At 46.1% G+C, this 23673-nt stretch overlaps 1 protein-coding gene across 2 annotated transcripts in view; it reads right to left on the minus strand.

The window, feature by feature from the left end:
• LOC147708682 (solute carrier family 60 member 1-like) overlaps positions 1-10305 on the minus strand; it is a 218791-nt gene extending 208486 nt beyond the window's left edge. Inside the window, exon 1 of one of the 2 annotated variants that reach the window (XR_015296654.1) lies at positions 9788-10218. Coding sequence is in view for 1 of the 2 variants with exons in the window: in XM_086927336.1 (XP_086783462.1) it covers positions 9788-10003 (216 nt within the window). In the remaining variant the exon portion in view is untranslated. Of the gene's footprint in view, positions 1-9787 lie in introns of both variants that reach the window. The other variant, XM_086927336.1, reaches the window with a different exon arrangement.
• Positions 10306-23673: the final 13368 nt, after the last annotated feature.

A 23673-nucleotide genomic window follows, 5' to 3' on the forward strand; every position in this document is an offset into this window, starting at 1 on the left:
GGAAGTCACTGTTTGCTACTATATTTGTTTTGGAATGGTAGTGACTGTCTTTCCTCATCTATCCCTATCCAAACCCATCCACTAGCACGGAGCCCGAGGTTCACAATGGAAAGAAAATGTAAATATCATTGCTTCTTCTAGTGAGGCCGCGTCATGTCAGAAAAGCTAATTGCCAATCATAAGCATTTCAGGAGAGTATCTGCCGTTTTAGATAATTACGTACCACAAACTGGGAGGCTTCTGACATCTACCTCATTACGTGAACAAACATGGTTCGTTCTAATCGCTATTAAGTGTTACTCGCTGCCCATATATCAAGCACTAAAATGCCACACATAAGACATGCTAAAAACAGATTTACCACGAATAAGCAAATTGAGAACATGGCAGCTATTTCGCTATTTTTATGATAAAGGGAGTCAATTCTTACAGTTACATAATACACACTAGTATTTAACCATTTTGGACTTAACTTACAGCTGTCGTATAAACAGTTTCCAAGAAGCATATCCACCGAGAGCTTTGAGTCTAATTAGCTCAACCTATCTACTGAGACATCCCCCACTGCCACTGGATGAATATTTTCAGGTGTGAAACACTCTAAAACTCTATGGGCTGGATTCAAATGACACCCACAAATGAAATTAGTTAGATGTCCTATACCTAATTTCCACTCCTAGCTTTAATAATGTACTCGTGAATAAAGTGCCATTCCATAGGTACTATATGGGGATATATTAGTCTGTGCTTCCAGTAAGTGTTATTGAGATGCAACTATAAGCCACACAAAGAACAAATAATGTAAATAGGAAACTATTGTACGGCATATTTACTTTTTATTAAAACCATAAAAGTAAGACATTCGAGAAGATAGCGTGCACTCTGCATATCACATGCATAAACTAGCCTGTTTTATGTATGACAAACCTATGGTTTAAGACCAGCATAGGCGTGCACCTGCAGAATTCTCCTGGGGGACTTTGTGATTTACAAGGAAGTCCATAGACCAGCGTTCTCTCACATCGCTCCTATAGCGTGAAACAACCTCACTCCCCATATCAGAACCTCCTCCTCTCTTCCTGAATTCCTCAAGAAGATGAAAACCTGGCTATTCAATTAACAACTGTTGGACCCGGCCCATTAGGCAGGTTCACCCCTAGACTTTTTGCGTTTTCCTAGCCTATTTATGGAACCTGGTATTGGTGATTTTAGGCCTCTGCGCACTTTTTCACTGTGGTACAGTGTAAAGTGCTTGAGCTCTCTGTGGATGAATGGTGAGTGACCTGCCCTCCCATAGGAATGAATGGGGAATCTGTATGCCCATGGTAGTTCCTGATGCGTGGGGAGTGCAGGGGCGAGTTTGGTATGAGAGAACTCGTGAGAATGAATGCTGCAAAATGATGTATGCAGCATGGCTGTGTCTAGTCTAGAAGTCCTACTTTTGGAAGTTGGCATATTTGTGCACGTTGGTGCTAGCGTGTGATTGGCTGGTGAGCCTGGCCCAGAGTGCATGAGCCTGCTTGTGGATTGACTGTCTGGTTTGAGGATGACAGGGGCTGGAGAGCCCAGGAGGTTGTCTGAGTCAGCCCATGGATGAAAGGCAGCATCTGCTGCCAGGGAAGTGGGAGGAGATGGCACCTGATAGTGAAGGGCTGTTCCTGTGTAACTACAAAGCTGGCTCCACCTCCCGCTGGGCGACTGACACCTCTGTCCCTGATACTGAAGGGGACTTCCCTCTAAACCAGTCCAGCTGGTTCTCACACTGCCTGCTTCAAAGGACTTCAAAGAACTTCAAAGGTTTTGCACTGTATAAAAAGGGGTTGTATCCCCTTCCAAATTGTTCTTGTTTTCTAACTCGAATCTGCCAGGGGCATGCTGCTGCTGGGGCTCAGGGGGATCCCTGGGCCCTGCCCAGCTCCTGGACTTCTGATGGACTGCTGGGGGACTCTTCCTGGCTGTCCCCCTGCCTGGCTGCACCTTTGAGGACTTTTTGCTGGACTTTGTTTTGGCCCTGGAAGCCTTAACCTGTAATGCCCTGCAGCTGCTGGGACCCTCCTTGCTGTGGGGGTTCTTTCTGGGGCGTTTTGGTGCTTTCTGGGCTCCCCAGCGCCTCGTGGGCGCTTTCTTAACCTGATTGCTGGCAGAGCGCTGTGGTTATCCCGTGGGGGAAAGCGCTCCTGCCCTGTGACTGCCCGAGTGCTTCGTGTGCACTCTTATCGGATTTGCGGGTGCCACCCCGACTATGGCGCCCTTTGCGAGTGCCTACCTCGCCTATCTATTTTATTCTAGTCTCGAGGGTGTCCACCCCTCGGTTTGCCCTTGTTAATCACCGCCGCGGCCCCTTCGCGCCGCCATCAGGAGGCCAGGCATCGTTCTGCCTGACACGGGGCGGGACTTCCGGTTTTCGGAGGAAGTCCCGCCCGCCGCCGCGCACCGATTGGCTGCCGGATCCCGTGGTGTATGGAGGAGCCCCGGGTCCCAGGAGGGGGCCCGGGTGAAGCACCGCAGCGGTGAAGGACCCGAGGCGGCCCCCGCTGCTGGCGAGAGAGGAGACGGAATGCCTTGGAGCCACGAAGGCTCCACGTAGAGTCCCGGTCCCGAGATGGGGGACCGGGTGAAGGGCGAAGCAGAGACCGGCAGTGAGTGCTTCCCCGCCCCCGCAGCAGCCGCCGACAGCCGGTGAGTGACTTGAGGGAGAGGGGGCATCGGGGCATATTGCCGGTGCCCGCCCCTCTCCTTCAGCACCGGTGCCTGGGTGTTGGGAGGCCGGGGAGGGCCTCCCTTGATACCGAGTCCCCCGGGAAGACTCCAACGACAGGGGCAGTCTTTCTTTGAGCCCTGAGGCTCGTAGGGGCATATTGAACTATGGCGCATTTAGGGCGGCCCCGGATGGCAGTGGGTCGCCCCAACATTGGCTAGAGCCCACAAGGCTCCCCAGGGGCAATTGTTTCCTAAGAGCCTGAGAGGCTGCAACGTGGGGGCATCATGGTTTTTAGAGCCTGTGTGGCTCAGGTGGCGCAGATTTGTTCTGGGGGCTACTGAGAGCCCTGCCACAACTTTTTGATCCCAGCTGTCCAGCACTTTGTGGGCAGCTGCCACGTTTAGGCTTTGTTGTACTTTGGACTGGCGCTGCATGGCAGCGTGCCCTGACATTGGACTCAGGGCATCTTTGCCCCATCAAGGCCAGTTGGCCTAGGGACTGCCACAGGTAGTGGCTTATGTAGTGTAGGCGCAATGTGATTTCTATGCTTTTAAATAGTAATTGCCTACTGTGTGTTTTTGCGCTATTGATTTATTAGGCACCTCTGAATGTTTATGCATTATGTGTCTTCCTTTCCATGCGCTGCACCTCTGAATGTTTAGTCATCATGTGTCTTCTTGCGCTGCACCCCTGAATGTATTTTATTGCATCATGTGCCCTATTCTTAACACCTCTGAATGTTTATGCATTATGTGTCTTCCTTTCCATGCGCTGCACCTCTGAATGTTTAGTCATCATGTGTCTTCTTGCGCTGCACCCCTGAATGTAGTTTATTGCATCATGTGCTCTATTCTTACTCCTCTGAATGTAGGTTATTGCATCATGGGTAATGTGTCCTTTCCCTAGACCCCTAAATGCTGAGTGATACTTAGGTGGTTGTCTGTTCTACTCCTCTGAATGTAGGTTTATTGCATCATGAGTAATGTATTCTTTCTTAGACCCCTAATGCTGTGTGATACTTAAGTGGTTCTTCTTTCTTAGTACAGGTGGTCCTAGTAAGGTCCTGGTTCCTGTTACCAGTGGTTACTGGTTGTTATCTTTGTGATTACCATTTTATGTTTTATTATTTCTTATTCTAGAAGTGCTATATCTGACTATGACAGTGGCCCTTGTGGCCCTGTCTTGTGTACATAATCCCTGTGAATATTGCCCGTGCCAGTTGGCACCATGTATATGTGTGATTAACCTACAAAAGGCGTGACTAGAGAACCCGCCCCTCTTCGGCACCAGTGTGGCCCCTGGGTGTAACATCTGTATGCAAGTCCACCCTCTGGGTTCCTTGGCCTAGTTGTGCAGTCCAGAACCAGGGTGGTCGTGGATTCGAGGATTTGGGCACAGGTGAGGGACTATTATGGCAGTTGGTCTTGTGAGGTGGCAGTTGGGGACACAACATGTCACGCTGCGGTCCTGATAGCCAGGGAAACTTTTTGAGAGTACAATAGGGGAAGGCCTGTTGTAAAAAAATATATTTTTTTTGCTAAGGCCTTAGGTGGTAAATAGAGCTATGTCAAGAGAGGAAAAGGCAGTCCGTGAGGAGTTTAAATGCTTATGCAGGCTAGGAGAAGGGATTTCATTCACCCTGGCGTCCTGTCCCAAGAGTTTGTGAGCCTCATCAGGCCTAGATAGGAAGCAGCAAGAGGAGTGGCAGCCATATTATTGGGCTGCTCACACCCTAATAGTAGGACTTGAGGAAAGCTAAGTCCACACAGAAGCATGTGGACTTGACACTATTAAAATGGAGGCTGGATTACCGGAGAACAAGATCAAAGAGTTGTTCAATTTTTGGATAAAGCTATTGAGGCACCTAAATTACAGCTTGGGCAAATACAGAAGTTACTAGGTAATCCTAACTTCCCTTGTGGGGTAGTCAGAGCTGGCAGGTCATTCTGTAGGAGTATTGGTTTTGTTATGGCAGGGGCTATATTACCTCAGCACAGAATCTCAGCTTTAATATGGGCAAATTTGTAAGTCTGGAGAATGTTTCACAGAGGCTTCAATGGAGTAACCAAGTGGTTAGCAGATGAGGATTTTCACTGGCAGATGAAGACTTTTTCTGATGTGACAGGTGCGGATGGTTATGGCCTTTTTGGGAAGGCAAGAAGTGCTCAGACCAATTTTTTTCTACTATTAGTTGCCCTGGCTCTGTGAAGAAAGGATCTGACTCATATACAGCAAAAAGAGAGTACAGTATCCCTAGCCGTAATGCCAGAAGTCTACAGTTTAAGGAAACTTAAATGGAGAGGAGCCATAATCAAAGAGATAATGGACACAGTGTATAAGCACGTAGAAAATACTGGGGCCTTGGAGGCACATTTATTGGCAAAAGATTGGGAGAATTTGCATACATCTTTGCTAGATAAATTTCCAGCTAAACCAGTAGGCAAATGTACGTATGGACCAAACAAGGAGCCATGGTATACTATATAGCTAAGAGACAAAAAAAGAAACATTGCAAAGGAGGTAAGACGAAATGCTGTAGCAAATAGAATGGGAAAGGAAACAAATAACAGCAAGATTCAAAAAGTGAGAAAAGAATACAAGGAAGAATGTAGAGATGCAAAAAGGAAATACAGAGATAAACTATGGGAAGAATTGCTATGAGCAAGCAAATTACCAAACAGCAGTGAATTTTGGGGCATAGTAAATAAACTATCAAAGTGAACAGGAACCCAGCAGAATGCAGGAATAAGCAAAACAACTTGGCTACAACACATTGCGAACTTGTACAACACCACCCCAATGAATCAAAATACCTGTGAAGAAGCAAGTATAGATATAGTGAAAGGAAAAGAACTAGAAAGTGAGGAAACCACTCTCAAATTTAATGAACGGAAAGAAGACTTATTCAGTTGGGAACCTGAAGGTCTATTTCCATTAACATCAGTAAAATATACAAAATTTTTGATTAAAAAAATTGAAAGCCAAAAAGGTGCCGCAGGACCAAATGGGCTGCCAAACGCCCTTTTAAAAAAAGACCCCGATTTCTGGGCTAATTATCTCACACCTCTTTTTAACCAATTGTTTTGTGATAACAACATGTCATGGTCTTGGAGTGGAAATCTCTTCCATCCTATCTATAAAAACTGTAGTAGAACAGAACCTGGGAATTATAGGCTGATAGCCCTAATTGACGTAGAGGCAAAACTTTTTGCCTCCTGCATTTTACGTCACTTACAGGAATGGACAAATGAAAATAAAATAATTCCAAGATTTCAAACAGGCTTCAGGCTAGGTATGGGTACCATCACAAACCTCTCAGCACTGACGATGTTAATAGAGATAGCAGAAAAGAGGAAGGCAGGATTACTGGCATGTTATATCGATCTGAAATCAGCTTTCAATAGAGTGCCAGGCGACCGCCTGTGGAAAACATTGGAAGCATGGGGCCTCCCCCAGATATTAATAGATACAATAATATCTTTATATAATGACACATGGGCCACAGTAAAACTCGGAGATGGGAGAGGAATATTGTCACAAACAAATATAACCAACGGATTAAAACAAGGCTGTGTGCTCTCACCATGCTTATTCAATGTATATTTAGCAGACCTAAACAATTACCTGCTACAAGTAAATGGTCGTCCACCAAAATTGGCAAATGAGCCAATCCAGTTCCTGCAATACGTGGACGACATTGTGGTAGTGAGCCAAACTCCTATAGGCCTGGAAAGGGTCATAAATAAACTAATTGACTACTTCGACCAATTAGGCCTGGAATTAAACAAAACAAAAACCAAGGTGGTGAGACTAGCGGGCCCCAGGCGAGGAAAATACAAATGGTACGCAAAGAACACACAAATTGAGGAAAAAAACTCATATAAATATTTGGGTATCAAAGTGGGCAGAAATATGTCCTTGGTGGATCAAAAAAGGGACATCACAGCTAAAGCCCAATATTTAATCTTCGCCTATAAACAGCTTTATAGGAAACTGCAATGCCCCTCGCAGGGACACCTCCTAAAAATAATGGCAGCACAATTGCTTCCAACTTTGTCTTACGGATTGGAAATATGGCACGGATAAGAAACCAATATCTTAAACAAATTACAGATTAAAGTTTATTAAGCAGTCTTCAATCTTTTTAAAGGCTCATCTCCAGCACAAATACGCTTAGAATTTGGCCTACAAAACCAAGAATACCAAAGGAAAGCAAATTTTCCAAAATTGTGCTGGAAACTTAGAGCATCAGAAATAGGAACATTGAACAACTTATGCTGGACGGAAATAAAGACACAATATGACCAAAAAAACACAAACACTTGGGGTGCCTATTTGCAAATTGCCCTGGAGACATTAAAGATCAAGGAAGTTTGGAACAGCAATTTGGAACGAACAACATTCAATAAAGCGTGCAACACCAGGGCTAAGTCACTATCTTTTGTGGAAGATAAAAGGAGATTGGCCAAACGCAGTCATGCGTGGGTTGTAATAAATTCGTACAAAAGATTAAAACCACAACCCTACTTAGCAGCCCACTTCAGTTTATCACTGAAAAGGAAGTTTATGGCATATAGACTAGGTGATTTAAGATTACAGTTATTTATATTTTTAATCATATATTGCCCATGCTCATATTGTTTGATATATTGTACTGTATACTGTGTCATTATTTGCCATTTGAAATGAATTGTTTGTAATGTTTTTAATTGTGTGCTTATAAATTGTACTTTTATGATTGTAAAACCTACAATCGAATAAAGATTTTGAACTGAACTGGACTAGGTGATTACTACTCAAAGGTTCTGGTCCCCACTTGGAAAAGCAAACAGCAAGCAAAGATATGCCGCCTATGTGGGTACCATACAGAAACTTTATGCCATCTAATGTACACGTGTGAGTCCGTAAAAGAAGAAAAAGAGTGAAATTGCTGAAATCAGTCTTAAATGACTTAAATATTCGTTCTTGCCGACAGGTGGTAATAAGTTGGATGGGTACTACTCAAAGGATCTGGTCCCCACTTGGAAAAGCAAACAGCAAGCAAAGATATGCCGCCTATGTGGGTACCATACAGAAACTTTATGCCATCTAATGTACACGTGTGAGTCCGTAAAAGAAGAAAAAGAGTGAAATTGCTGAAATCAGTCTTAAATGACTTAAATATTCGTTCTTGCCGACAGGTGGTAATAAGTTGGATGGGTGCTACATCGAACATTTTAATATGCCGCGGGGTAAAGCTTATGACACAAGTAGACAACTTACTTGCGAAAGCAGAATAAGATCAAGGTCTGGGGCTGGAAAGGGAACTTTTTAGAAACTGAATATTTTAAAGCATGATTAGGAATATGCATTTTAGACTTAACTGTTAATCTTTTTCTATATGTATACTTTATGGTTGTGACAAACCAAATAAAGTTATTTTTGACTACCTGACTGACTCACAAGACAGTGACATTTACGTTGATAGCACCACAATAGTAGCCCCGGTGAACGGGCAAAAAGCAAAAGAAAACTTTTTTGCTGAAGCTGCTGCAATCTTTCATGCTCTGTGTTCTAATGTTCAATATTGTATTTACAGACAAACATTTGCCAAGTGTGAATAATACAGGCACAAAAAAATTGTCTCCTTCACAGCATCGGAGACTCCATGGTTTGGTGCCCGGAGCATATTTGAGGAAGACAGAGGTGTCAAACTAGATACTAGGACACCTTATAGGCAGGTATAGGAGGAATTTCCAAGCAGGGGGGCAGTTAGAAGAGGTCAGAGCACTAATGTGTTAACAGAAAGAAGAAAGGATGTAGTAAAGTTCATAATGCTCAAAAGCAATATAGACGTGTAATAGACAACAATTGCAGAAAAACAGGCAGGGATCAGTTTTTATGGTAAATTCTCCTGGGGTTACAGGCAATCAGCAGGTAAAATAGGACGGAGTATCCTTAAAGGATGGGTAAAAGAAAGAAAGAGGATTGTAATATGTTTTCTTTGTTTGGAGGTTGTGTAGCAGGACCCTTAGTGAGGAGAGCAGTAAAATGGACTGCAGTCAAAAGTGCCAGAAGGAAAGTTAAATTGAGAAATGAGGCGTTTTTCCAAAGGTAAGGGCATCGGCGTGGTAGAACATGTAGATATCAAAAGTGAGGATTTTATGCTTTATAGAGAATATAGGGAGCACATGCCATTCATGGGAAATGAGCTGTACTTGTTGGGTCTGAGAGAAAGTTTGGCAACAATATTGACGATTTCACGTTTAATAATTGTATTTAAGAAATTGGGTCAACAGCCTACTGTCCCTCAGGTTTATTTGAAGCTGTTAGAGGGGCAGACTAAACAGTTTTTTCATTAATAACCTCGTGGTGAGCCCCAAGGAGTACAAGAAATATGTCTTTGCATGTTTTTTTCCTGGATAGCAGGGAAGCATAAGGATCATGAAACGGTCCGGAAGAGTTGGGGCATGGCACGGCAGACCTTTGCAGAGGGCGCACAGGAGAGATGGTTGGGGCAGCTCTGAGTGTATGGTGAAATAAGTGATAAGGGTATGGAGAGTATGGTTTGTTTGGAGTTGGTTCACATTGTAGGGCTTCAGGGTGTGGAGAGATAGTTGAACTCTGTATAAGTGAGACTGGGATGTTTACATATGTGTTTTGTATTTAAGTTTAGACTGTTCACCTGCCCTAATAAAGCGCCCTTTTGTTCTTTAATCTGACATACCTGCCCGAGATACTTTAGCGGGTGACAGTGCGCTTTATAAATACACATGGCATGACATGACAACATTGTTGCACTTAGATGCCATGTCACAAAGTGCACCTGGCACAACACTGCACCGCGCAGTGCACCTCTGGGAGTATTCCGCCGCTGCGAATACTTCCTATTTCCCCACCACGTCTAACCCTGCCCGACCTGTCAGAGCCCGTGGGCCTTCCCTACTAAGCCACAATGCATGTAACTACCTTCTTCAAGAGGCATGCCCCTGTCTCTTCAAGGCAGCCTTCTACATCACAGCACAGATGGTGCACCTCCATTATTCTCATCTGCCTCCCACCCAATAACCCTCCATTCGGCCCCAACGGCTCACACGCCTATCTTACCAGTCCCAAGAAGGCTGCACATATGACTGCGGTCAGACACCATCGCTCAGCATTGCGCCGTCTCCGGGTTCGGCTGACCAGCCTCCCCCTGTCCGCCGTCGCCTTGTCGAATACAGTGTCCTCGTCCAGGTCGGGCAGGAGAGTTTCTGCGTCGCCATCCTCACCGTGCGTCTCTTCCGTAGCGAAGCGTACCTGCTTTTTGCTTCCCGCCGGCATGACACCCCCAAGAGGAGCCACTCCAACCGCGGGGGCGCCAACCCCGGTGAGGCGAGCGGAAACCCCTCTGCAAGTCGCTCAACAGTCAAATCTAGCCTGGCTGGACCGAACCAACTGTGCGCCACCCCCTCAGCGCTACCACTGATCTGTGCCGTGCGCGAGCTGTTCCGATGCTCCAGCTCCAGAGCTGTCACTGGGTGCCTGTCATTAGAATCAGAAGTTACAGCCACGCCCACAGGGGAAGGGCCACTTGTGGCTCGAGTCGTCCAGCCTATCACGCTATTGCACATTGTTTCTAAAACGCTGTAAACACAGAAGAAATACAATTCACGACACCAAGTTTGCCAGGACCCGCCCCCCTCGGACACGCTGACAAGACGGCCATGTTGCAGTGGTACCGTGTGCAAATATCTATGACAGGTTAACTTGATAGAGTTAGTAACTATTTGTTGTCCTTCTTCTGTTTTGATGCTATATTCTATCTTTGTAACTCTGTCATAGTGTTCTCTCTTAGTATTCTTAAAAGTGTCAAGGTATACTTTCTGAAGCTGTGAAGCGATCTGCTTAATTACCCAGCCTTTGTATTGAACTATCAATACATATTTCTAGAGATACCTGCATGCGACCCATCTGCATATTTTACTTTATTTATTTATTTACTTATTTATTCATGTATTTATTTAAGTTAGAGCGTTTTACGATAGAACCAGGAATATTACTTCAGCTTTGAAAATGTTAATAATAGAATTGCATTTCCATAGAGCTTACTGCCCTGGTGAGGCGTTGACGTATTTTATGCTTGACAACACTCTGCTCCGTAACCTAAGGTTAGTGGTTAGTCCAGTGATAATCTCCCAAGAAAAAATTATTACAAACTCCAAATGCTTATATGAAAAAATTATCTTCTTTTATTTTGTATTTGTGGGATGATGCTTCATTCGATTGTATTAAAAACACAGTACAATATCATATCCATCATAGACTATGATGACTATGATTTTGTACTGTGTTTTTGTGCTGCCCCTTTGGTAGCCGTCTATTGTTCTGTCCCCTCTGGACAGGTCCCCGGAAGCACCACCACACAATGTAACACTCTCTGGCCAGGCGTGGCCAGAGAGCATAAATATATGTGCCGGGGTCGCTCATGACTTCCGGTCCGGTTCCGGTCTGTGATTTATGGGTGTGTGTGTCTCCTATCATGCACCAATACATGTGAGGTCCCCCTGCACCCTGACACTGGCGACAAGGATGGGATCCAGCGGATCGCGTCACAGAGAGGCCCCGCACTCCGTGAAAGAAGGGAGAAAACGTGCTGTACCGACTGACTGCAGCGGCGATATGCGCCAAGAGTAACCAAGCCCAGCAGCGGACACCCGGTAAGCAGCGCGCAATGTGACCCAGCACAGAATACCTGCTTTGAACTTGAAGTGCCTGCACACGCTGGCGAAAGACTCTGCGACGCATTCACGGGCATCCTGCACTGCCGGAACAGGTGCGCGCATGCGCAGAAGCACCAGAGGCCCAGCAGATCCTCATTAAGCACGAAGGGAGCGTACGAAGACACAGAGCAGCTTGCAGGCTGCCACGCAGCCAGGGGGAAAAGAACAGCGAACAGCACACAAATCACCCCACGCTCACCTGAAAACATCAGCTGAAATCACAGGAACCCTATGCCAACAAGCATTGGCAAGTGCAATAGACTCAGTGCCTGAGCAGACAAAAAGCATTGGGAAGACCAACAAACAAGCATTGGCAAAGGCAACATGACGTCAGCACATGATCAAAAGAGCAGGAACACCAACGAGAAGGCTATCCCCACAAGATAAATACACTATGTCAAACCCAGCAGCCCCAGCCGTTCAACAGCCTGCAGCACTGCCTGCACCGCCACCTCCAGTACACTCCCAGATTCACGCACTTCCTCTGTTCAGCGAACTAATTGACCCAGCTACTGCGTCACCAAGATGGACAGTGTGGGTTGGACGCCTCGACAATTACTCCATAGCAACAAGAGAAACAGACGGAGCCGTTAAGAGATCACTACTTTTACACTTCGCCGGAGACGAAATATACAAACTATTTGCACATTTCCTGAACACTGGCGCGCCCACCGACTACGACTCCACGGTCAGAGCTTTAAATGCCCATTTTGACCCCCAGCTTAACCCTCATTACGAGTGCTTCAAACTCAGACAAGCCAGGCAAAGAGAGGGAGAGTCAATGGACGCTTATCATGCACGCCTCAGAGAGCTAGCAAGCACTTGTACGGAAGACGATCAGACCAAAGAGGTGACGGCACAACTTATCCAAGGCTGCCGCAACAAGACACTGCGGACACTCATACTTCGACAACCGCGCATCTCCCTAGAAGATATTCTGATCCTCGCTCGCACGAATTATCGGACATCCGAGCAACTGCAATGGAAACCGCGCTCAACCAACAAACTGATCAAACAGTTAGCGTCAAGACAGAGCGAGTTGACGCCATCCGCACACCATCTCGTGGTGGGCGAGGAAGGTGGCCCACCAAGACAACACGACAAACACAGTGTGGATATTGCAGGAGAGAAGAGCATCATCCAGATAGTTGCCAGGCAAGAGGAAAGACGTGCACTAAGTGTGGCATCCCCAACCACTTTGCGAGCGTGTGTCGAGGAGGCTCACGAGGTAGAGGTAACTCAGGGAGGAGGACACCGACAGGAGCTGTAAGGCATCTTTTGCTTGAAGAACCACAACATCGCATTCAGCAAGGACCTCCCCTCGCCACTACCAGCGCCTGGATGACTCCTCCACAGAAGAAGACGAAGAATGCTACTTCGTATCGTTTGCAGTTGACCTAAAAAAGAGACGACAACCGCAACCTAAGTGCAACATTGAGATTGATGGATCCCCAGTAACCAGCCTGATTGACACAGGAGCTACAGTTAACGTAATGGGGTTGCAACATTACAAAAGACTGAACCCGAGACCGCCACTCACCCCGTCCAAGAACAGGATTCTAACATACGGAAGCCAGAAGCCGCTTCCCCTGAAAGAAAAAAATTATAGTACAGGTGAAATCGGAGACCCAAGAAGTAACAACAACGTTCCATGTTGTTGATAGAGAAGCAGACATATTAGTCAGGAGTCATACCGCCGAAGACCTTAACTTGATTGCATTTGCAAACGCAGTGAAACTCCTCCAAACCGACAACGCTCTGGAGTTATTACTACAATTATTTAAAGGATTAGGGAATATAAGGAGACCACCAGTGAAATTGCACATTGATAAGGCAGTACAACCTGTAGCACTAAGACACAGACGAATCCCTTTTCATCTCCAGCCACTAGTAGAGCAAGAACTCCTAAAGCTAGAACAACAAGGGGTGATTGAAAAAGTAACAGGTCCCACTCCGTGGGTATCCCCCATGGTAATAGCTGAAAAGCCAAAGCAGCCAGGGAAGATTCGAATCTGCATCGATATGAGAATTCCCAATCAAGCCATAAAACGAGAGAGACACTTAACATCAACGGTTGATGACATTCTAGCCGACCTCAACGGCTCACAATGGTTCTCAAAGTTAGACCTAAATGCTGGCTATCACCAGTTGAAACTAGCAGAGGAGAGCAGATACATTACGATGTTTTCAACCCACCTTGGGCTCCGTCGATGCAAAAGACTGAACTTTGGAATATCTTCAGCAGCGGAGATATTCCAGAACGCTGTGAGAGAGATTGTATCTGGCCTCCAAGGCATCCTTAACGTAAGCGATGATATTCTCATTCACTCTGAAACAATTGAAGACCACCACCGACGGCTCCAAGCCACTCTCCAGCGGCTGGCAGAACATGGCATGACCCTTCATAAGGAAAAGTGCCAATTCTTCTGCAAAACAATTGATTTCTTCGGGTACGTGTTTAGCTCGGAAGGTGTCAAAGTAGACCCCAGAAAATCCCCAGCGATTCAACTTACTTCTGCTCCAACCAGTGCGTCTGAAGTAAGAAGCTTTCTAGGGATGGCAACGTACTGCGGACACTTTATCCCAAACCTGGCCACAATTGCAGAGCCTTTGCAAAACCTCACAAAGAAGGAAACCCCCTGGAAGTTGACACCCGTAGAAGACAAAGCCTTCATGTGGAATTTTAGTTTACGAGCTGAACATCATCTGCGCCAGCTTGTCACCCACGTACAACGCGCACGATAGCCATTTTTATGTATCATGGTCTCCCTGCCCACGATCGATCGCCAGCGCGCTCCTCTGACCCTACAAGCACCCTCCGCGCACCCTGGCTCCCCCTCCCTCCCTCACATGAGCCTAACCCTTCTCCTCCTGAATGACCCTGTCCTTGGGAGTCACGCCCGCGCCTGACCAGCACCTCCTCTCCTTCCATGAATACCCCTCTGTTGATAAACCATCCCTCCGCTCTTGATTGTCCACGCGGCATGAATACCACTCCTTTGATGACCCCTTCCCCCGAGTCCGACTGTCCACACAGGTCCGAGGCCATCGCCTAAGCCGGGAGATACCGTTTACTGCCCCTTATTGTATGGAGTCGCTCCTCTTCAAAGGATCCACTATTGATCATGGCCTCCCCACCCCATGGGATACGATCAGGCGCACACATCCTAAGAATCGGCGGAACACTCAGCCGCGTGATAGCCCCCTCCTGTTATCAGCAGGGTGAGGACCTCTATTGTGGATGTATGTAGGGGTGGGTTTGACACGAGGATTATGAGGACGTCATTTCCTAAGTTTAAAGAGTCTTTTATGCAATAAAGAATGTTCACATGTCATAAACCAGGGTATAAGAGGCCAGGCCTCAGAGAGGCTGTTAGAGCACCTCGAGACGATACCTTGTTGTCTGATCTGATGTGTTCTGCTCCGTCGGAATAAAATTCTGTTTCCTGCCTTCTGGTCTCCGGCGCCTGCCTCATTGCTTGGTAATTTGAATGGTACAAAGGCGGTTAGCGCCGGGCAAATCTTGAAAAAGGTCATAGCCTTACCCTTTTTCTACAATTGGCGTCCCAAAGCGTGGGGCCCATCAGCGACACGTGGATCCAGTGGGAGAGGTCCCGACGACAGAGTGAACGACTGCAACGATCGGGAGAGCTCATGTCCGATAGACCCTCGTCTGACAGCCGATCATCCGACCTTCACTAGTTCCGAACAGACCTCTCTCGAGTGATCTACGGTCCTGACTGGGAACCATCAGGAGTGCCACGAACATCACGAAGAAGAGTGGACGATCGGGCGCTGGATTCGGAAGACAGGAAACCGTCCATGCGGTCCGGGTAAGGTCGTGTAAACACGACAAATTGAGAAATGATTGTTTGATTTGGATAATACTAGTATTACGCTTTGTTGATCCCTATGGAGATTCACCGTCTGCAAACGGAGAAAACAACAGGCTCTCTCTTTGCAAACAGTGAAGGATAGGTAACGCAGACTTTTGTCCCCATTGTAATCCGTCGTGCCTATCTTCCTCCCCCACTGTTTTCCCGAACTATCGTTCGTGGATTGTTGTCTGGAGATTCTCTGTCTGCAAACAGGGAAGAACAAGGTCTCTCTTTGCAGGTAGAGAAAGAGTGGGTAACGCAAAACTTTAATACGTCGTACCCACTTATTCTCCCCATTGATTGTTTGATTGACTGTACATTAAGTGTTCGGTATTGGTTCTTTTGAGGTATTCACGGCCTACAAACAACGTAGAATAGAAATATTCTGTCTAGTCTTTGTCCGCCGTGATAAGATAGGTAGTGCAGACCTTTGTCCCCGTTGTAACCCGTCATGCCTATCTTCTCCCCACTGATTGGTAGCCTGTACAGCCCGGACCGCTTATTAGAGATGAACCATCCAGCTCCACTGGAGGGCACCCCTAATAAGGACATGTTCACTAAGCATGGACTAGTCGCTATAGCTTATACTAAGCTATGGCATAAATATACGAAGAAGAACCCTGAAAGTCAGTGGCCACTGATAGGTTCCTTTGATGAAAATAAAATAAAAACATTGGAAATAGCGCTCCAGAAAAATAAGACCACGCCCACTATGCTCGATAGTATTGGCATGTGGCGCAAAGAAACGGAACAACGAAAGAAAAGAGAAGAAGCAAAAATAGGGAAAGAATTACGAAAGGCAGCCCACCTAGCCGCTAAGCAACTAGAAGAAGAAATAAAAGAAAGAAAAGAAGCTGCACAAAACCAAGAATCAGGGTCGACAGGTCAATGCCCTATTAGGACCCACTCTGCGCTCTACCCTGAATTGCCCTCCAAACAACGGACGAACGATGAGTTACTGCTAGGTCCCCCAATCATCTACATGCCCCCTCCATATGCCCCCTGCCAACAAAGCTTGCAAGCCCCGAGTGCGAGCGAAAGTGACCTCAGCGCTAGTGCACCAGCCCTCACGGCCTCCGCACCAGCCACATTAACAACATCGCCAGATGACCCCGAGGCTAGCAAGCAACCACCAGCCAGGCCAAATAGGTTGAGCAAAGATGAACGGGATGGGATTGACAAAATAGCAAAGACATTAGTAGAACGAAGGGAGAGCGAAGAATACACAATGAACATGTATAATTCGCATGCCGACAGCCACAGACGGCATTTCATTCTGCGATTCAGCTACCACACCCTGAACGCATATGAGGATAGGTATCAAAGTAAGGGCCCCGCTAAACTGACAACGCTGTATAGGAAGATTGATGTTGGAGATGGGACTGAACGTGAGGCGACGGAGCTCTTCATGCAGACGCTTGAGGTCTTCCGCCACCTCACGGAACAAAAACCAGAAGCCAAGGTTACAGTCCCCGAAACGACCCCAGTAGAAGTAGCCAACACTATGATGCCCATCAGAGAGGCGGCCCCTTACTGGATCCCGCCACGTGGCCAGGGAACAAGCGATGATATTAATCACACAGATGCAAAAGGGAGGGTTGTATACAATTGGGTTTACCAACCATGGGACCGACAAGATATCCTAACCTTTAAACAAACCCTGCCCGATTTAAGAAAGAACCCGACAGCATTCTATACCGAATTAGGCACAGCCTTGGGTTCGACGATAATGACTTTAGCGGACATTGACTTGTTTTTCGGGTTATGCCTGCCAGCTGACGTGTGGAAGCAAATCCGGAAGGCTGACCACACAGATCTGTTTGGACATACCTGGAACCAACTCAGTGAACTAGATAGACAGCGAGAGCCTGGAAGGAAACCAGTAAAGGACATATTAGAACTCCCAGACAAATTAGTTCAGAAGTTAAATACACTGATCCCAGAGAAAAAGGTAGATTGGTCGATAGTCACGGCCTGTCGACAGAAACCCCAGGAAGATGTGTCAGAATACTTCTCCCGATTCGAGACAGTGTTCTCCGACTACAGTGGCCAAGACATGACCACCGCAACCGGACAACACCTGTTTGTACAAAATTATGTGAAGGGCCTATCACAAGAGGTCTCCCAAAAACTGCAGACGAGTGAGAGTAGTTGGGGGGCCTCCAAACCCGCAGCTATCCTTCAGATGGCTCAGTATTACGAGCACCAAAAGAATGAGAATGATAGGGCGTCCGAGAAAAAGAAGAAAGATTTAAAAGAAAGGGTAATGATAGCCCAGATACAAGGTATAGCGGTAGGACGGGAACACCAAAGGGGGAACTACCAATCGACCACCCCCAGAAATCCACCTCCTAAAGATCACACCCCAACACCCCACACTGGACGTAGAGACATTAGCGATGACCAATGCGCCTTCTGCAAAGGATTCGGCCATTGGAAATCCCAGTGTCCGGATCTGCTAGAGATGAACAGAAATAGGGACCCCAGGGATGTGGCGGGTGGTCCGAGAAATAGAGGACAAGGACGAGGGCACACAAACGACACCAACAATGACAGATCAGGGAGGTTGAACACATTTGACCGCCCCCGACAGAACCAATATCAACTATCCGACGGTGAGAATGCCCCCGATTTTGCATAGGACTTCCAGGGGCAAGGGAGGGATCCAGTCGAGCTCTGTGTTGACCAGCAAGGTCCTTATGTCACCGCTAAGGTCCTGGGTACAGAGTCTCCATTTTTGGTAGACACTGGGGCGACACGTAGTGTGTTATCGAAACGACTGATTCCAAGGGCACCCTTGTCTGGCTCACACATTACATCGATAGGTTTCGATGGGACGCCCTCCACTAACCCCCTGTCCGTACCTATCACCTTTGACCTAGAAAACAACACCACTGACACAACATTTCTGCTCTCCTCCAACTCCCCTGACGCCATTATGGGCATTGACTTACTGAAACATTTTCGAGCTACCATTAGGTGTTCTCCAGATGGAATCCGAGTCATCCTGTACGACAACCCAGACATACCCAAATCTTGCCCTGCACGACACATGTGCTCCATAACTGATGCTGACCTGTCCATGCTTGATACCCTGCCTCCGTACCTATGGGCCAAAAATGACTCTGATGTGGGACGAATGATGATTGACCCCATTCATATAACAGTAAGACAGGACGCTATGCTCCCGAAACTCCCACAATATCGGATATCCCCCGAGGGCGAGAAGGCACTGGTAGCGATCATTCAGTCTCTGATAGATGCAGGAGTGGTTGAAGAGGTGGTTAGCAACGTCTGCAACAGCCCAATCCTACCTATTGTTAAGAAGCAAGGCGAAGGAGATGAGAAAGCATACCGCTTCATCATCGACCTGCGAGAAATTAACAAAGTGGTTGTACCCCAATACCCCGTAGTCTCAGATATCACCACCATTCTGACCCTCATCCCGTCCACTGCCACCACCTTCACTGTTATCGACCTTAAGAATGCGTTTTTCTCTATCCCCATCCATCCAGACAGCCGTTATCTCTTCGGCTTCACTTTAAAATCCCGCTCGTACCGATTTTGTAGAGCTCCCCAGGGGTACGCTGAAAGCCCCAGCATTTACAGCCAGGCCCTCAAAAGACAGCTGGATGCCTTCCAGCTACCAGATGGAGTGGTGTTGATCCAATATGTCGACGATATCCTTTTGGCGGCCGACACCACCCCACTTGCAATCACAGCCTCTGTCCAACTCCTACACTTTCTTGCAGAAAATGGCCATAAAGTTTCCAAAAAGAAATTACAGTTCTGCCAGCCACAAGTGACATACCGAGGCCATCTCCTGTCCAAGGAAGGGAGGAAACTCACACCCGACCGAATCCAAACCATCCTAGACACCCCCGTCCCAAAAACACAAAAGCAAGTCCGCTCTTTGGTTGGCCTAACCTCTTTTTGCAGACAGTGGTTACCTAATTTCAGCCTCATAGTAAAACCCCTACTTGCCCTATTAACCAAAGATGCCCCCTTCCCGCTCCCTTGGACCCCTGAGTGTCAAGCATCCTTTAAGGAATTGCGAGATGCCCTCTGTTCAGCGCCCGTCCTGGGAACCCCGGATTACTCCAAACCCTTCTCCCTCTTCACCCACGAAAGGGAGGGGTGTGCATTGTCTGTCCTAACTCAATCAATTGGTCCTAAGCAGCGCCCTTGTGCCTACTTCTCCGCCACTCTTGATCCTGTAGCCAGAGCTTTGCCTGCCTGCCTTCGAGCAGTGGGAAGGGGGTCCCCATAGGAAGGAGGTGTGTATTGTATATAACAAACACAGCAAATTACACAAAATATCACACAAAAATTGTATAGACACAATTCAAAATGGCATATATTATTTAATGACCACTGTTTTATGATTAGTATCTACAATCAAAATATCAAATTGGATTAACGGCCCCAAAGAGGGGAGAGGGGAGAAAGGGAGGGGTAGTGCTCAAGGAAGTGTCGAGAGGTCATAGCATAGTATAAGAAAGTAACAATACAAATTAGCAAAGTTTATCCAAAGATAATCTGAATACACACGTCCCAAATCAGGACTACAAATTCAAGAACAAATATGAACATAGCTTTTCGCGGTCACAACTAATTATTAGTGGATTCAAAAGTGTGCCGGAAAGACAAATTATAGAAGGAACTGTCGACGTTTCGACCCCTATCTATAGGCCGAATGGAGTCCTCTTACGGGGTCTTCATCAGGACATCAAAGTGGGGAAGAAAGGTGGGGCCATTCTGTATAAAAAATGAATGAACACGTATTTGACAACAGTCCATACGGGGGATGAAGAACATCATCCTATCTAAAAATTAGATACAAAACATTAAATCTGATTTACCATGGTTGTGTTCCCACAGAGAGGGTAGGTTTCGATATGCGTGCGGAGGATACCCGCTGAACGTCAAAGTAGGGATGGCGGTAATACCACTCAACGCACCAGTGATCTATGAAAAATGAAGAGATCTTACTCAGATATCCTCAATTATGGAAAGAAAACTCATGACAGGTGGCCTGATTATGCGCAATATCAACGCTTCTAAGACAGGACCTGGAGATTAGTCTGATGGGAAATGACTACGAATACTGAACTACTTATAGGTCGAGTGATTGAGACCTCCCCAGCGCTGAAAGTCGAGTATTATGCTTAATCAAAGGGGGAAAGGGATCAATAACATAGGTGATGGGCATCACGTATGAGTGGTGGCAGTAACATGAATACTCACGAATTCGAAGTGCTTGATTGGACCGTTCACAATTCAGATGAGGCTATGCATAGTATAGTTTCAAAGGACAGTCAATTCGGAAAGTAGTTAACCCTAGTAGTAAGAGGGATATTGTTAAAAGGACAGGAATTCTGATATATTCGTCGATCTTGGTGAAGAGGAAAGGAAAAAGTCTTACTTGCAAATGTACATGGTCTTGCAAGTTCAAAAAACCGGCAGTTTGCAATGTGGCGTCTGTCCGTAGAAACTGGACATTGTTGTACAGCGTTAAACACCAGTCACATTAGTCTGCGAGAAAAAATATGGCTCATTCATTAAAACGGGACTTGGAGGTTGATGATATCAGGGCAGTAATCGCATTAGAAATTACTTACTGGCTCTGGCATCAAAGATGCCTGCTACTTGGGCTACGAACGTCAATTTCGTTCGGGTGAGTGGGTCCGGTTTTTTATCTAGAAAAATTCAAAAGACTGTGCTTTAATATCGGGACTCGTAGGTTGCCAAAGTGAGTAAGGCAGTCACAAATTGCCTAAAGAGAGCACTTACTTGCTAAACTACGGCGAAGTATCTGCCTGCTGCTGAACACGAGCGCCGGCTCCGCAGTCTGAGCTACGCGGAGTTTGGGGCGGAGCTAGGGTTCGTGCCTGACTCGGGAAATGGAAGAGTTACTTCACTTAGTGTTTATTGTGAAGTTGGATACGATAATCGTATGAAACTCCGGATTTTTAGAGGAAGAATGAACACTTAAATGGACACATAACAATACATTTGAAATGAAATAGTGCAGCTCTCATGCAAGAGGCTGAAGACTATTTCCTTGAATGCTGCAGCAAATGTTAAATGGATAATGTGCTTGTGTTGCACGATGTCGTAAAAGGTGACAATTTGCAAAGGTAAACAGGAACCGCAAGAATAAACATTCTATCACTTTTATCCACGTGCATATTATGTACATATTTTTTAAAAAAAGGGATAAGAAACCAAACAAACGACATTGGCACCTTTTATGTAGTGCAAAGGTGAATGGGAACCAAAAGATTACACATTACATCACTTCAAACCAAGCACATATTTTAAATCAGGCTTCATTAACACCCTTTGTATTGTCAAAGCTCATGAGATTATGAGGTAAAAATAGTGATAGGTTAAGCAAAAGACTACTTGACAAGGATTGGTATATATTAACCCAATGCTGCCAATTGGGATAGACTACTGTCTTGTTCATTCAGCCCATTATCAATGGAGTCCAAGACGGTCATCCATTTTGATTCTCGGGTGTTAAGTACTGTGGGTAGGTTGCCCCCTCTTCTACCTAGAACTGCTTTTTCAATAACAAACCAAACGTAAGTCTGAAACGATGTGTCCTGCTGCCCCCCAGTGTTCCACGAGGGGCGCCCCTGCCACTTTACATCTCAATCTACTGGAATGTGAGGATATTCGGGCTTTGATTTTCTGCTGAGTTTGCCCTACGTATAATTGGTTGCAGGGACACTGGATGATGTAGATTACTCCCATGGAGTTGCAATTCGTAAAATGTTTTAGTTTGTAAGTCCTGCCTCCGTGGATGAATGATTTTGTCTGGATAGTGGTGTCACATGCCGTGCATGCACCACATCTGTAGTGGCCGATCACCGGAGGTAAGTTCCAAAGGGTTGGTAAAGTGGGTTGGCTTGCTGACTCTAAATAAGAATGGACCACCAAGTCCCTTATGTTTTTAGCTCGCTTGAACGAGTGTAGAGGTAAATCCTTTTGGGCGATCACGTCTTCCCTGATTATCTTGTTTGTAATAATCCGGTTGTAAGTACGGATAGACCAATTTCTTGTCAAATAAACGGAGGTCTCTTGCTAATTTTTCCAATTTTTTTGTTTGAGCTGTAGTGTCGAACTCTTTGATAGTGGCTTCCAAATTCTCAACCGCCTCCTTGGCTTTGGTTAGAGTGTTATCTCCCAAGATCTCCGCCTTCAAATCAGCGATTTCTTTGCTAATGGAAACTACTTGTTCAGCCGCTGTCTCTACTCCCAGCACCATCCAGTGCCGGGAGCAGTTGTTGGCCACGTATGAGAAACCCTCTTTGAACTTGGGTACATCCACGAATATAATGTACCCAAGTTCAAAGAGGGTTTCTCATACGTGGCCAACAACTGCTCCCGGCACTGGATGGTGCTGGGAGTAGAGACAGCGGCTGAACAAGTAGTTTCCATTAGCAAAGAAATCGCTGATAATATGCACGTGGATAAAAGTGATAGAATGTTTATTCTTGCGGTTCCTGTTTACCTTTGCAAATTGTCACCTTTTACGACATCGTGCAACACAAGCACATTATCCATTTAACATTTGCTGCAGCATTCAAGGAAATAGTCTTCAGCCTCTTGCATGAGAGCTGCACTATTTCATTTCAAATGTATTGTTATGTGTCCATTTAAGTGTTCATTCTTCCTCTAAAAATCCGGAGTTTCATACGATTATCGTATCCAACTTCACAATAAACACTAAGTGAAGTAACTCTTCCATTTCCCGAGTCAGGCACGAACCCTAGCTCCGCCCCAAACTCCGCGTAGCTCAGACTGCGGAGCCGGCGCTCGTGTTCAGCAGCAGGCAGATACTTCGCCGTAGTTTAGCAAGTAAGTGCTCTCTTTAGGCAATTTGTGACTGCCTTACTCACTTTGGCAACCTACGAGTCCCGATATTAAAGCACAGTCTTTTGAATTTTTCTAGATAAAAAACCGGACCCACTCATCCGAACGAAATTGACGTTCGTAGCCCAAGTAGCAGGCATCTTTGATGCCAGAGCCAGTAAGTAATTTCTAATGCGATTACTGCCCTGATATCATCAACCTCCAAGTCCCGTTTTAATGAATGAGCCATATTTTTTCTCGCAGACTAATGTGACTGGTGTTTAACGCTGTACAACAATGTCCAGTTTCTACGGACAGACGCCACATTGCAAACTGCCGGTTTTTTGAACTTGCAAGACCATGTACATTTGCAAGTAAGACTTTTTCCTTTCCTCTTCACCAAGATCGACGAATATATCAGAATTCCTGTCCTTTTAACAATATCCCTCTTACTACTAGGGTTAACTACTTTCCGAATTGACTGTCCTTT

Source organism: Lissotriton vulgaris, chromosome 6 (assembly GCF_964263255.1).
Source record: "Lissotriton vulgaris chromosome 6, aLisVul1.2, whole genome shotgun sequence".
NCBI lineage: Eukaryota > Metazoa > Chordata > Amphibia > Caudata > Salamandridae > Lissotriton > Lissotriton vulgaris.